Below are 14805 nucleotides of genomic sequence, written 5' to 3' on the forward strand. Positions count from 1 at the left end.
TTCTGTAAAAAGATTACTTTATCCCCTAAAATAAAACCTATTTATGGTAACTAGAAAAACTATCCTAAATTTCTAGTAACAGAATGCACAATTTACAACAGTAACATAGCAAAGAATGTGAGATTATTACAACATCATTTCACATACAGTTCCTCGTTTGAATACAGCTATTGCTCAATAAGTTTTGTTGGCACGATAAATTGACTTTTCTTTCACCAGTTCAATGATCAAAAAGGTTTTTTTATGCGCTCAATTCCATTATAATTCATCACATTTTATCATACTGCAATGCATTTCAATTCATGGCCTGCAACATGTCCCGAAGCTTCAACCAAATGCCTTACCTCAAAGCCCAATGCATGCCAAAAATAGCAGCAAACGCAAACAGACAATGAGTCTCTAACAAAATAAAGATACAAGGTTTGTACATACGCACCAATTCCTTGATACGACGCCGCCCTTTCGCATTCACAGCTCCCTGGATATTCTAGGAAATTAGATTCATATCTTTGGAGACTTCCATAGGAATACACAAGGAAGGAAAACTGTGAGTCCACACTAGGACTGCATAACAACATCGTGAAGAGGAGCCCCATCTGGGACCTGCGACGACTCCATCGACGTGATACTAGCAACATTTGGTTTTGCCCTTGGATCCACATTCATGATTTCTTGACCACTAACATCAGAATTACCATGCGGGGCATGCATAGTCATGGGCAGGGTCACAATATTATTATCACACATGGAGTCTCCCTGTGCAGTAAGAGAGATCCCAACTTGTGTAGTCTTCATCCCTTGGAGTTGTCGTGGCAATTGTAAGTCATGCATGAGCCCAATATGCACCCCCTGACGTGAAGCTACATGTGTGTCTTAAGCTCTAGTTTAAGTTGATTGCCACGTGCGGAAGAATCCAGTCTTACCCTTTTCCTGGCCATGTGAGCTAGATTTGAAGAAGATGAAATCATACTCGTTTTCTGAGTTATTGATGATTGGCCCTCATGACTCTATTGGGGTTGCATGGCATCCAATAGAATCACATTATTATGCTGAGTTGTGGCACCCTTGGGATTCTCCTTGGCTCGAATATTTTGAATGAAAATATTCCCCACGGTTGGCATTTTCTGATTGGTCTCGTTCTTCCTAGGTTTGCACTTCACCACCATCCACTACCCATGCGTTGCAACTTCATGAAACTCTGTAGCTGGTGGTGACACCTTCTCCGTATTATGGTTAGGATTAGGAGTCACCCCTGCCCCTTGCTTGCTTTGCGTTCCCTGATTATCAACAACCCACTGAGATAGCGGTATGGTTGGGCAAGCTCGAGCAACATGGCCATAACAACGACAAGCAACACAAAGAACATGTGGACCCTCATATTCCACTTTATACCAACTCCCATTGAGATTGAATTTTCCCTCTATAGGAACGTTCAAATTTATTTGAACACACACTCGTGCAAATCGACCACGATTCATATTCAACGTGTTTTGATCCACCTTGATTGGTGCACCAATAGCTGAGGCAATGGTAAGCAGCATGCTCCCATCATAATACACCATTCCTAGTCCTCGGAATCTAACCCAAACCAAAGTTTTGTCCATCGTTGTCGTTGACGCCTCAAACTCAAGCACCCAAGGCCGGACCGTAAGATAATGATCGAAAATCATTCATGGTCTCCCATTAACTGCCTTCTCTCTATCCGCATCCAAATCAAAATTCACCATGAAGTATCCATAAGAAACATCAATTAAATCAAACCCTTCATCTGGCTTCCATGTTGATTGAAGTTTTTCCTTCATGATCAAATATCCGATACTCTTGCCCAACAGCTTCACTACCAAGCATTTCTTCCAGGGAATACATAGTTGCTCAAAAACCTTAGCGTCAATCGTGAATTTGGGAAGCAAGCGGTTCCCTCCTTCATAGTCCAACTTCATGTTTCCGGCTTGCAAAAGGTTGCGTGTTGCGATAGGTGGAGACTTTCCCTACGATCCTATCTCTAAGTGACATGCGTTGAGGATCTCTGCCACCAACCCCGTCAGGTGGTTTTGCATGGCCGTGTGCGTGCGCGCCGTCACCATTATTCTCTCCGCTCTCCATCTTCTTTTTTTCTCCCACTCACTTTTTATTTTTCCAAACTATTTCAAATTCATGTGATAATTATCATTAGATTAATATATCCTTTTCCCCTATCCTCGATAAATTATTATTTGGTCCGGTCCCGACCAATGTAATAATAAGGTTTTTTTTTGTATAAGTTGAAAAATGTGAGTTTGGGTTTTTTATTTTAAGGAGAGAGTTTTGATTACATATCTATTAAATTTTTAATAACAATATTTAAAAAAGTGATTTAGAAAAACATAGATAAGAGTTGCTTATTGTTCTGGCATAGACTTTCCTCTAGGATTTGAAAGACGCAGTGAGATCATTCAAGTGTGGGTCTCACGTTTCCTTTGAATCAAGGGTATGCTTTATAATAATTTTTTTTATTTTTGGGATAAGATATGATTTAATCATATTTTATTTTATCAAGAGAGGGTAATTTTTTTCAAAATGATCAAATGGAGATAGATTTTTAAAAAATACACTTTTACGGGTAAATCGTAAATAGATCCAGGACTTTTGATTTATGACTTCTACGAGAATAAAAAAAAATCAAAAGCAAGAGTGGAATATTATTTTTTTAATAGATTTTGTTAAGGCTGAGGACTGGAAAGTTGCGATTATTTTACCCAATAAATGCTTTGCTATTCCTCAATAAATTCACCACTCTCTTCCATACCTCTATCATAACAATTTATTTGCATATGATGTTGTTTTTTTTTTTTTAAAGGCAATGATGTTGTGTTCTTACTAGTCTCTTATGGAGTATTTATTGCAGAGTCTGCACCGTATTGCCAATGCGGCTCAGCAAATGGCCATCGTAAGTCTTAAAAGGGATAGCAGTGATCCTGTAACACTATGTTGAAATACCGAATAAGTTCACATTAACTTTTTCATTAGCAGTGATCCTCTAACTTTCATACTTACCATGAAATTAATAACATTCCAAGGAAACTTAAGCGTTTTGAAAGAGGAAACTCAAAGATTGCTAGTGCCATACCAATACCATTGCCACAATCTAGGGTCTGATAGAATTAAAGTAATGGCATCCAATGAGTTACTAAGATAAAACTTTAATTTTAATTAGCAACATTAAGAAGCAAATCAAGTTCTATACTAAATTGTTGGGGGAGAAATATATGGTTCCATCAAGTTTAAATTAAATCCACTTGCACCGTTGTGACGTATTCTAGAAGGAAAATGGAAGATTTCTATGCCGAAAGCAGACATATAGGCTACAGGTAAATGAGGTAATCACAGCGATTACCACTTGTACATCAAATTATTTGGTGCCTAATCAAAAATCTAGAAAGATTCAGGAGAAGGAAAATTGTGCATTCCCCTCTATAAAATGAGAAGGAAAATTGTTGCTTTGAAAGTAAAATTACTTTTGAACTTTTCCAATTTTAATTCAAACATGTACATGAGTTTGATTGTGTAGAAGAGAAAAAAATAAAGAAAATTAAGAAGAAATATTTTAATTAAAATAGAAAAAAATGTGAAAAACACATTATTTTTTTGAAAATTTCTCTCTTTCTCTTCTATTTCTTTACAATCAAACACCTCTTAAACATTCGGTTTAACTAGTGTTTTTAGATTATTTTTTTAAAGAAAAAAAAAGTAATGCATTGATAATATAATTTTATAATAAAGATTGAACTAAGTTTTAACCATCTACCCCAAACTTCATCATTAGCCGTGTGCTAACTAGTTTATATTTGCGTATGCTTAATACATACTCCCAAATCAATTTGATTATTTGATATAGATAGATAGTATAGATATACACACTTTAAAGAAAAATATTAAACTTTTTTTTTGTGTATGTATTGATACGTTCATTTAATTTTTGGGAGAGAAAAAATATTTTTAACAAAGTGATTTAAGATAAAATTCATCAAAAGATCAAGTAATCTTGAGTCTTTTTTTTTAATCAGTGTTTTAAGTTGAGTTTTTGAGCTAAGAAAATAAGTTAAACTTCATATTAGCTTAGTTTGAAACTGAGTCCCCTACAGTTGAGAAAAATTATTTTGGTACAAATAAATCAAGAAATTTTAAAGCTTAGGTAGGATATGCGCAGTTAAAAAATGTATCTGCAGGAGATCTGGATCCACAGATACAAGAACACGTATAGCTATGTAAATATTTAAATGGTACATCCCATAAACCAAAATGGAATTTTATCCTTCAATAACATCCCTTGAGTGTTAAAATTTAAAATATGCAACATCTGACCAAAACCATTAAAGAAATTCATAGAAGACATCAAAAAGGCCAAATGAATATGACCACATTCACAAAGCAAGCAGTATGGGCTACTAACATAATAATAGTAGAAGGAAATAGGTAGGCACCAGCTATGTAATTGAGCTAGTTTTAATTACAGAGTATGAAAATGAGACAGACAAGGCAGTAATCATGTGATTGATTATAAGGCCTAAGAAGTCAGTCCAAACTATACACAGCTTCCTGCTCTGCTACAGAGGATAGGGAACAAAACAAGACAAACCAATGGAGAGGCAACATTAAACGTTGGCCAGACAGTCAATACCTCCTATTAATCTCTGGTTATTAAATCACAATGTTGAGCAAGCCTTCTGATTCTTAATCACAATATTGAGCAAGCTTTCTGTGCTTTTCTCTTCTTTTTCTTTTGCTTTGGTGGTTGAAGAACCACTTTGATGGCAGCGTCAAAGACAGCTTTAACATTCTGTTATTAACAGGGGCACATGAAAACTGTGATATAAACAAGGCTAAAATACTATTTTGGTCCCCTAGAATTTAATTGAGACATTTTGTCCCCCTAATTTTAAAAATTGATGATTTTGGTCCTTCCGTCTAATGGCTTCCGTTAAATGTTAGTTTACATATGTTGACTAACTAAATTATTCTCTTTCTTATTCCTTAATCCATTTTCTGTAACCCGCAAACATACACCACCTCAATCATCTTCTTCCTCAGAGATTCAAACCACATAAAAATCCAAAACAAAAAAAATAACACTCTTTCTCATATAAACTGGAATATTAACAAAAACGAAGAACCAGATCATGAAGACACTAACAACAATATGCTAAAGCAAATACAACATTAAGAAATTTCATCGAAGTTGAAATTTGATATTCCAGGCTTTAGATGCACTCAGCAACACCCATTTGTTCTTACCACACAGTAACTAAGATTAAAAAAAAAAAAAAAGCAGATGGTTTCACCAGTAGCACACATTAGGATTGGCCAAGTGCACGTTCAAAAACAAAGGAAATAAAAGAAACAAAAGCAACCAAATCGCATAGAGATGAAATATGTTATCCATGCATTAGGATTCACCAACTCGTTCTCGCTCTCTCACCGACATCGAAGAAGACTCATGGAGCTTCCAATACTCCATGTTGGGAGCCTTGGATCTGCACCGCCACCGCCCACAAAAGGATTGAGAGTGGGTGAGCAGCAGAAACTAAGATCTGCAATGCCACCAACCAAGGCTTTGATCCCAACAGCGAAAACTCAGATATGCACCACTACCGACCATGGCTTCGATCTTGGCAGCAAAAACTCAGATCTGAACCGCCACCAACCACGGCTTCGGTTCTCACAGCAGAAACTTAGGTCTGCGATGTGTGTTGCGTTTTGTTTTGAATGGGTAGCAGACTTGCAGTGGTTATCGACATTCATTCCCCCAACCCCTCCTCTCTACAAACGTTTGTTAATTTTTCATTGTTCAATTTTGGTTAATAATGTAAATTACTCATTAATGAGACCCCTAACCATCAACTAATACAGATGTCTTACATAGGAGCATAGCTCAACGTTATAAATTAACAGTCAATGGAAGCCATTAGACAGAAGGACCAAAATCATCAATTTTTAAGACTCCGGACCAAATGTCTCAATTAAATTCTAAGGGGACCAAAATCGCTGAGTCATCAAACTAGGGGGACAGAAATTGCATTTTAGCCTATAAACAACAGGAAAAAAAATCACTGCATATGTGTTAAGAGAGAGAATTGCACCTGCTGTGTTTTTGAACTACACTCGATGTAAGCAGGAGCACCAATCAGTTTTCTTAATTCTTCTCCCTTCAACCAAAGTGAAAACAAATGTCAATGTGTAGATCAATGTAATTTCTGAATCAAGAATTCACACCTACCCCCCTAGCAAAAGAAATGGGTGGGGCTTAGAAAATTTGTTTATTTCATACCTGTGTTGTAGTTATTGGTACTGCACCAGGGTGGTCTATAAAAAATTGCTTATCTTCTCGAAGATCTGCAGATCAAATTAAGCATTTTACAATTGTTATAAATCATTCAAAATTGGTAAGAAAAAGAAGTTGCTACTTTTGCCATGCACCATCCAAACACAATTTAGATACTGGGCTTGCGAACTATGTCCTCCATATATTTTCTTCTAATAAAAACAAATCAAACTAGAATTTCCTCAACTCCACAACATTGATGCTAAACTGAATAATTTTCTCTTTATTTCTGCAATAACCATTGAGAACTGTTAACATCTTATTCTTGGCAGAGATTTTAAACCAACTTCTGTGAGCATTATACACCAGGGCATCAATAATGCTTTAGCACAAAGAAAGAATAACTATTTATGAAAATGATAACAGCAATGCCTCTATGACGCTGTTTGAACCATTCCATACACTCTAGGTTGGTGCGTGAACAAACCTCAACGAAAAACAAATGTAAAGAATAGAATAGTTTTGATAGGATAAGGCAATAGACTGATGTGAATTGTGAACAACTGAACTTTGAAGTCAAGAAAACCATTTCAATAACCAAAGCCAAGCAGGAAGCTCTAACAGGATCGTCAGGATTGGTTCCATTCCATTCAATGAAGGAAAGGGGTAAAGGCTTACCTAACTTTGTTCCAACGAGAATTATTGGAACACCAGGGGCATAATGCCTTAGTTCAGGGATCCACTGAAAGAAGAAACCAAAAGAACAATAACTTAATCAGTCATATCATACTGAGTGCAGAAATTGATTTAAAATATCACCGTCCTAATTGAGAGAAAGAAGTAAACCTTCTTTGCAATATTTTCATAGCTAGCCTTGCTTATGAGAGAAAAGGCAAGTATAAATACATCAGCTCCTCGATAACTCAAGGGTCTAAGCCTATTATAATCCTCCTGACCTGTTAATCAAACAAGTTAAACCACCAGAAACAAACAATTAGTCAAAAATAATACCCGATTCTATATAACTGAATTGGTTGTCATAATTACCAGCAGTATCCCACAACCCCAGGTTTACGGTGCTTCCATCCACCACAACATTAGCACTGAAATTGTCAAAAACCGTGGGCACGTAGTCCTGTTATCGATGATAAAAAAACAAAAATGAAAAAGGGTGAAACAAACCACAAAGCCATAATTCTTAAAGAACAAAACCAAAATCAATTGGAAAGCTGATTAAAAAAACAAAATAAATAAAGCAGTAGCAACGCATCCCTGCTTTGCTCAAGTGGTCTCAATCAAATTGCAAGCAAATTCTCAAACTCAATTATTACTCAACATAATAAATATAAGCCCTAAGTGACAAACAGCGTTAAATGACTTTGAAGCACTTGGTTCATTAAGGAATACAGGAATAATAGGAATAACAATGATAATATAGTGAATCTCCAAATTTGGAAAGTTCCAGACGTAATGAAACATCAGTTGGAAACTCCAAATTATAGGAGTTTTACCATTCAAACGCATATATATCTAATTTTAACTACAGATAGTTATAATTGGGAAGAGGAGAAAGAAAGAAACCGTGGGAAAAGTGTTGCTGGTGTAGGAAATCAACAAGCAGGTTTTGCCGACAGCGCCGTCGCCGACGGTGACGCACTTAATGAACCTCGATGCACTCATTTTCAGATCAGAGATCTGTTTCCAAACAGCAACAATGCCTCTATAACTCTAACTAAATTGGAGGGAGTTGCAGAGAAAGGGGGAAATGAAATGGAAATTAAATTGAAATGAAATTCAAAAGAAAGAAAGAAAAGGTTTGAGACACTTGGCTGACTGTGACTGACCCAAGAGACAACCTTTTGCCAGCTATCTATAATTTCATGTGACTATTTGGTCCTCTTCCTACTACTTAGCCTCAACAAAATAATTATTCCTTCCTCTAAATTAATTATTTAATCAAGTAAAAATCTTTGTTTTCTTTTTTAAATTTTTTTTTGTTTGTATGTGTGTTAACGGTTCTTTATGTTTATCGTTTATTCTAAAGTAAAGTAAAATTTCAAATCAACAAAAGGCACAGACGTAACGTTAGTTAGACACACCTCATTACAAAAGAAAAAACATTAGTTGGACAGGCGCAAATGATTGCGTGGATCTTGCGTCGATGATTAATGGTTTAAATTTTAAAAATACTCTTTTGTTTCTCTTATTATTATTTTGAATGTTTGATACATCAAAATTTACCTCGCAAGTTATTTTATTGTGTAAGTAACTATGTATCACATAAATGAGAAAAGTGAGAAAAATATCATGCATATCTCAATCTTCTTAGTGTAATTAGGGAAAAATATATAGCATATATTTGACAAAGAGAATAAAAATAAAAGAAAAATATTTTTTTAAATAAAATAGAAATTAAAAAAATGTATGAGATGTTTGTTTGAAGAGAATTTTTTTAGAGATAGAGTGAAAAATAATATTGTGGTCATAAAAATACCATTATACCTTTATTACAAAATCACTAATAAAAAAAAAGAGAAAAAGTTGGATAAAAAGGTTAACGTTTGATGAATAAAAATAATAGGACCCACTCATTCGATATTATTTTTTTATAGATATGCTTTACCAAACACCAAGGCATTATTTTTTTATACATCAATTAATTTTAGTATAAAATAAATACACCAATAAATAACTTTCGATTTTAAGGAATATATTTATCTTTTTTATCATATAATAAAGTTTCACTCTTACTTATAATTATCAAGTTCTTTAAAATTCGAATAAAATACTCAGTCGATCATTAAATAAAGGTTTGTCGAGTTTGAATATTACATATACTTTTTTAGATTTTAGATTTTTTTTATTATTTGACTGGATTTTAAAAAATATCTTATCTATGTTGTACACACGGTTTTTTTTTTAACAATACACATAGTACTTACTAATAATATTTTATATGTTTAGCTCGGTAAAATATTTTGAAGTTCCTAGATATAGAGCTCATTATATGTACGTGCATCTATTGTATAGACCTCGTTGAGAAGGAGATGCAAACATATATGTGAAACTAAGAAATTTAATTTAATTGGTTGAACAGAATATAAGTATTATAAATTTTTGTTACTGTGTTTAATTATTCATAAGGATAAAAAAAATTTACATATGTAGAATTGTAAAATAGTTTTTTTGCATTTCTGTTAAAGAAAGTTGTAGTTGATTTGTGGAATTGTTTGTGCAATTTTGTTTGGAACATGAAGACGATAACATGCCGCTAACTGCGTTACCAAACTCCATCGAAAATTGAACTACTATTGTTTGGATCTAATGTGTGAGGAAGTTGAAGGAACATGGAATTGGGAAGGGTAAAGTACGACCTCCATGTGTTGTTGCCAACACTAACTTCCCTCACCTCCCGGTCCCGTCTCTTATATTCAACAGAGCATTGTTACCATTTTGTTTCCTTCGTTGCTTCAAGGAAATGAACATCTTTTTTGTTCTCTTGTTGGAACTAACAACCATTTTGGATAAGAACGGGGCGCAATGTATTCCCAAGTCCTAAGTGCATAATTTATAGTTTGGTCCGTAATTTTCAATTGTCAATTTGGTTTCATCAATCTCACACTGAATTTCGGTGCATTGATTGTGCAATTATCAATTTGTCCTTCAAATTAATGTCATTTCAGCTAAAATTCAGGACATTAGTGTAAGTAACCTACAAAGTGTATATTTTTCTTTTCTTTTGTGCGAAGTCCTCTTGGTCTTGGATCACGTTTTGAGAAGGGAGAAAAACAAACCCCATATTTAGCCCAATCTCAAAACACCCCCAATGGTTATGGTTTTAACACCAAACTAGGACAAATGCAAAATGCAATGATGTAAAGTGTCTCCAAAGATGAGGTTTTATCACCACATCCTCGTGCTTGGAACAAATTGGTCTCTTACTTTCGTCCTTCAATCTCATTTTCTATTACTATGATATGTTCCTGTTTCCATTAAGTTACTCTAATATTAAGATTTAAGGCGTGAAACAGATTAAATTCCACAATAACTTCTGTTACGTGTTTCAACGTGCCTTCATTTCTATCTTTCCTTCAATTTTCTTACTAGAACAAACTGTACAATTAGTTTCCTAGTACTTTTTTTTTTATTTGATGCAGATTTTAGTAATATTATAGTAACTGATTGGTTTCTAGTTTTTTTTTTCTTTTTTTTTTTGAAGGGGCTTGCTTACAAATTGAAATTATCACCGCCTTTAGTAAACTTTCTATGAGATGGTGATAATGTGATGATATCCTAATTGGATGCCCCTAGCAAAAGAAACAACTTACTGGAGTACTATACCAAAAGTTTGCTAACATACCGTTGGTGCTCAACCTACACAAAGCAACACCCCAAGTCCGTCTTTCATGAATGTTGAGCAGACGTCACACTCACATGAATGCAATAAGAGTATCATAAAGTGTGAAATTTTCTCCACCTTAAGTCTGGTCAATTGGCTGGATAAAATTTTGACTTTTGTGTCTAAAAAACAAGGCAAAACTCATGCTTATTTATGCATTTTGATATCCATGCCTTTTCATTTGACCTTTTTTTCTCATACTTATCATCAGTGCCATTTCACTTTGACCGGTAAACTCTCTGGGAAGGATGAATAATATGGAACAATTTGATGCCCTTTTCTTACACTCAACAATCAACAGTGAGGGAACAACTAACATTCCCAAGTGTGGAAAAAGCCAACACATTCTTTTATTGGCAATTATTGTTTACATATCCTTCTCTCAAAATTTGAAATCTCACGATAAAACTTAATTTGATCCATCACAAGATCGAAATTGTGGAGCTTAAAATGTTCGATCCAGTAAGGGTTGTTCGGTTGAGTAAAAAGCGAGGTGATTTTGTAGTTTTTTTAATGCAGAAGAAGGAATGAGCTAAGATAGAGCAGCAAGGGTTGATATTTCAACAATATTGGCATCTCAATCCCAACAACACCTAACCCACCCTGGTATATACATTGATAATAAAGAGGGAATAGAAAACACTTGGAAGGAACAAATCACATCCAAGAAAACTCCTTTGAGAATCTATAATTAAGAAATAGTTATGTATATTAGTTTTCATCAAAGTTATTTTTACATCCAAGCAAAGTTATATTTCTTTCAGTTTATTACTTTTTATCTTGTAAAAATATTTTTATAAAAAAATAAAAAATAAACAACTCCCCGCCCATTTCACATTACTAGAAGATATTTTTAAAAATCCAATATTTTCTATCTCAAAAAAAAGTATCAAATTAATATTTTTATTTTCTCTATTTCTATCAATTTAAACATAATATAAATTCTTACCAAAATGAAGTGGCTTTCTTATTCTCATAGTCTCACTCTCATTTTTGTTGAGTTCATCTCCAAGTCCAACTCTTTATTTATTTTTAATATAAAAAAAAACCTTGATGAAAACTAATATACATAACTATTTGATATTATTATACATAACCAATATACTTAGCTATTTATATGGTGCATTTGCTCTCAAACAGAGTAATCGGTGCAATCAAGAGCATCGTTAGGCTTGTAAATTCAAATTGAGGTCGATGCGGCTGACTCTTCCAAACCTTGGTATCGTTTAACAAGTCATGCAAACCCACAAGATCGAAATGGCGACTGAAGTGAAAACACATTCTGGTAAATTTACGGAGGAGGGTTGGTTTTAGAAACTATTTACTCAATGGGGTCTCATTTATAAGAAATTACGGGGGGGGGGGGGGGGGTTGTTTTCTACGTGGGTGCCGCCATTGACACTGGCGGGAAGCTTGAACTGCCAGTGGTAATGGCGGGATAGGTGCTAACTAGGAGAGAGGGGGAGGGGTGCAGAGGTGTCCCGCCCTTGGAGATGGCGGGATAGGAGAGAGGGGGTGGTCCCGCCCTTGGAGCTGGCGGGACAGGTGAGAGAGGGCGGTACCGCCACTGGCGGTTGCGGGACAGGGGAAGAGAGGATCCCGCCTTTCGAGCTGGCGGGATAGGCTTGTGTGGGTTACGTGAATGAAGGCTTGGTCTGCACCTTTTTCTGAAAAGCCTGCACCTATGTTCACGTGAATGAAGGCTTGGTCTGCACCTTGTAAGCAATAGCTTTCAGGTTCTGAAAAGGCTAGCATATATAGCATCTTAACGTTAAAAAAATTTGAACGTTGGGGGTGGGGTTTAAGTTTTGGGCTATAAAAAAAATGTTGAACTTATCTATAAAATATATTTTATTTATAGCCCTTCATTTATAACCCTTCCATCTTGAGTTAGAATATATTTTATTTTACAGATATTTCTAGAATTCATAATAAAATTCTCATTCTTTGATAAAAAAAAATAATAATAATATTCTATGCTATGCTGTAATTACTACTAATAATACTAAAATATTATATACAATAATCAAATAACATCTAACAATATATACAATAACAATAACTAAATAAAATTTTAATTCTAACTAACCAAATAACAATTACTACTAATACTAAAATATTATATACAATAACCAAATAACATCTAACAATATATACAATAAGAATAACTAAATAAAATTTTAATTCTAACTAACCAAATAATATTTTGATACTAACTAACCTAGTATTGGAATATTTATTAATAAGTAAAAAATAATAACACAATAGCTACTCATACAAACTAATTTAAACTTAGAACTTTTGTTAATAATAACTAACCTACTATTTACATACTAACTAACTTATAATACTAACTAACTTAAACTTATAATATATATTAGCATATTTACTTTGAAAATACATACCAGGAATTTAAGGGCACTTGAAGCACACTTGAAAGATGAATGCACAGAAGAACACAAACACAATAATCTTTCAAACTCCAGAAGAAGAAAGAAAGAAAAAGCAAACTAAGGAAGCTGTGTAAACGTAAAGAATGAGTTCAACATTTTTTTTATAGCCCAAAACTTAAACCCCACCCCCAACGTTCAAATTTTTTTAACGTTAAGATGCTATATATGCTAGCCTTTTCAGAACCTGAAAGCTATTGCTTACAAGGTGCAGACCAAGCCTTCATTCACGTGAACATAGGTGCAGGCTTTTCAGAAAAAGGTGCAGACCAAGCCTTCATTCACGTAACCCACACAAGCCTATCCCGCCAGCTCGAAAGGCGGGATCCTCTCTCCCCCTGTCCCGCAACCGCCAGTGGCGGTACCGCCCTCTCTCACCTGTCCCGCCAGCTCCAAGGGCGGGACCACCCCCTCTCTCCTATCCCGCCATCTCCAAGGGTGGGACACCTCTGCACCCCTCCCCCTCTCTCCTAGTCAGCCCCTATCCCGCCATTGCCACTGGCGGTTCAAGCTTCCCGCCAGTGCCAATGGCGGCACCCACGTAGAAAACAAAGCCCCCCCGTAATTTCTTATAAATGAGACCCCATTGAGTAAATAGTTTCTAAAACCAACCCTCCTCCGTAAATTTGCCACAATATGGTGGTCAACTACCTTGATGCATCCAGTTCATATATAAAATATAAATGGACATTGAATATGCTTTACGAATGAGTGTACCAAACATGCTAAAGTGGGAAATGGGAGAAAAATCTCAAGACAGGGTCTGAAAAAAGAAAATAACATATTCCAAAGTTCTCACATGATATTGGGAATTATTTTTTTCAGGAGTTTCACACTTTCACGTAAAAAAAAAAAAAAAAACTCCCCTTTCCCCTATAGTTACTAGAAAAATCAAGAAGCCCGAAAATAACAAAGGAAGAACAATTTTCTATCACAAAATTTGATTACTAATTCATTGTTTTTTAATAGTGTATTTCAAACAAAATTATTACTTGATTTTGTCATAGTCCCAACTAATTACTACATGATACAGCGTGGACTTTATTAATTATTTTTTTACAAATTAAAAATTTAGCCACATATCACATAAAAATCGTCTAGAACATAACGTATGTTTATGATCATACAAGAATTTATATTATTTCACACTCCTTTTGAAATGAGAAAATATTTCATTTCTCTTTTTTTTTTATAATTTTTTTCCCATTCAAATCTATTCATCCAAATAAAGTAGAGCTATTTATTTAGTGACAAAATCACTTTACAGTGTCTTGTTCCATTTCCTCACATTGTCAACTAAACATTTGTCGTCAAATTAATTAGTTCTATATTGTCATGTAAGTTTTTATAAACTCATCAAATATGTTATGTCACGTTTAAATTAAACATCAAAATTATAAACACGGGTTGTTCTGTCTTGTATGGCTGAATATCAGCGATCAAAAAAATTAATGGAGGGGTAACTAAAAACTTTCCGATACAAATCCCAAACCATTATTTTATGTGAATAAAAACTAAGCAAAAACGTTTTATGGTATAACAATTTTTTAGTTGTATGAGCGGAAAGAAGAGAGATAAAAAGGAAATTAAAATAAGAGATCGATATATAATTATCGTGACCTTGAGAGATGAGGAAAAATATAAGAAAAAGAATAGAG

General features: G+C 34.5%; 1 protein-coding gene across 2 annotated transcripts; it reads right to left on the minus strand.

Annotated features, from left to right (window-relative positions):
• Positions 1 to 4269: 4269 nt before the first annotated feature.
• Positions 4270 to 8156, minus strand: LOC114414579 (rac-like GTP-binding protein RAC1). Of its 2 annotated transcripts, none has more exons than XM_028378881.1 (7): positions 7880 to 8156; positions 7346 to 7433; positions 7145 to 7254; positions 6977 to 7040; positions 6305 to 6369; positions 6117 to 6182; positions 4270 to 4842 (listed from the first exon to the last, which is right to left on the minus strand). In XM_028378881.1, the coding sequence occupies exons 1-7, from the start codon at positions 7976 to 7978 to the stop codon at positions 4711 to 4713; spliced, it is 624 nt and encodes a 207-aa protein (XP_028234682.1). In that variant the 5' UTR covers positions 7979 to 8156; the 3' UTR covers positions 4270 to 4710. The 2 variants fall into 2 exon arrangements, with proteins under 2 accessions (XP_028234682.1, XP_028234683.1); XM_028378882.1 differs by having other exon boundaries at positions 4270 to 4816; positions 7880 to 8152.
• Between the last annotated feature and the right edge of the window lie 6649 nt (positions 8157 to 14805).

The sequence above is a fragment of the Glycine soja genome, chromosome 6, assembly GCF_004193775.1.
Source record: "Glycine soja cultivar W05 chromosome 6, ASM419377v2, whole genome shotgun sequence".
Taxonomy (NCBI): Eukaryota; Viridiplantae; Streptophyta; class Magnoliopsida; order Fabales; family Fabaceae; genus Glycine; species Glycine soja.

Coding starts and splice junctions, on each gene's coding strand:
- LOC114414579 (XM_028378881.1), bottom strand. CDS start 7,978: ATGAGTGCATCGAGGTTCATTAAGTGCGTCACCGTCGGCGACGGCGCT. Junction 7,255..7,345: donor GGGGTTGTGGGATACTGCTG/GTAATTATGACA, acceptor TTTGATTAACAG/GTCAGGAGGATTATAATAGG. Junction 4,843..6,116: donor GTAGTTCAAAAACACAGCAG/GTGCAATTCTCT, acceptor TTTATATCACAG/TTTTCATGTGCCCCTGTTAA.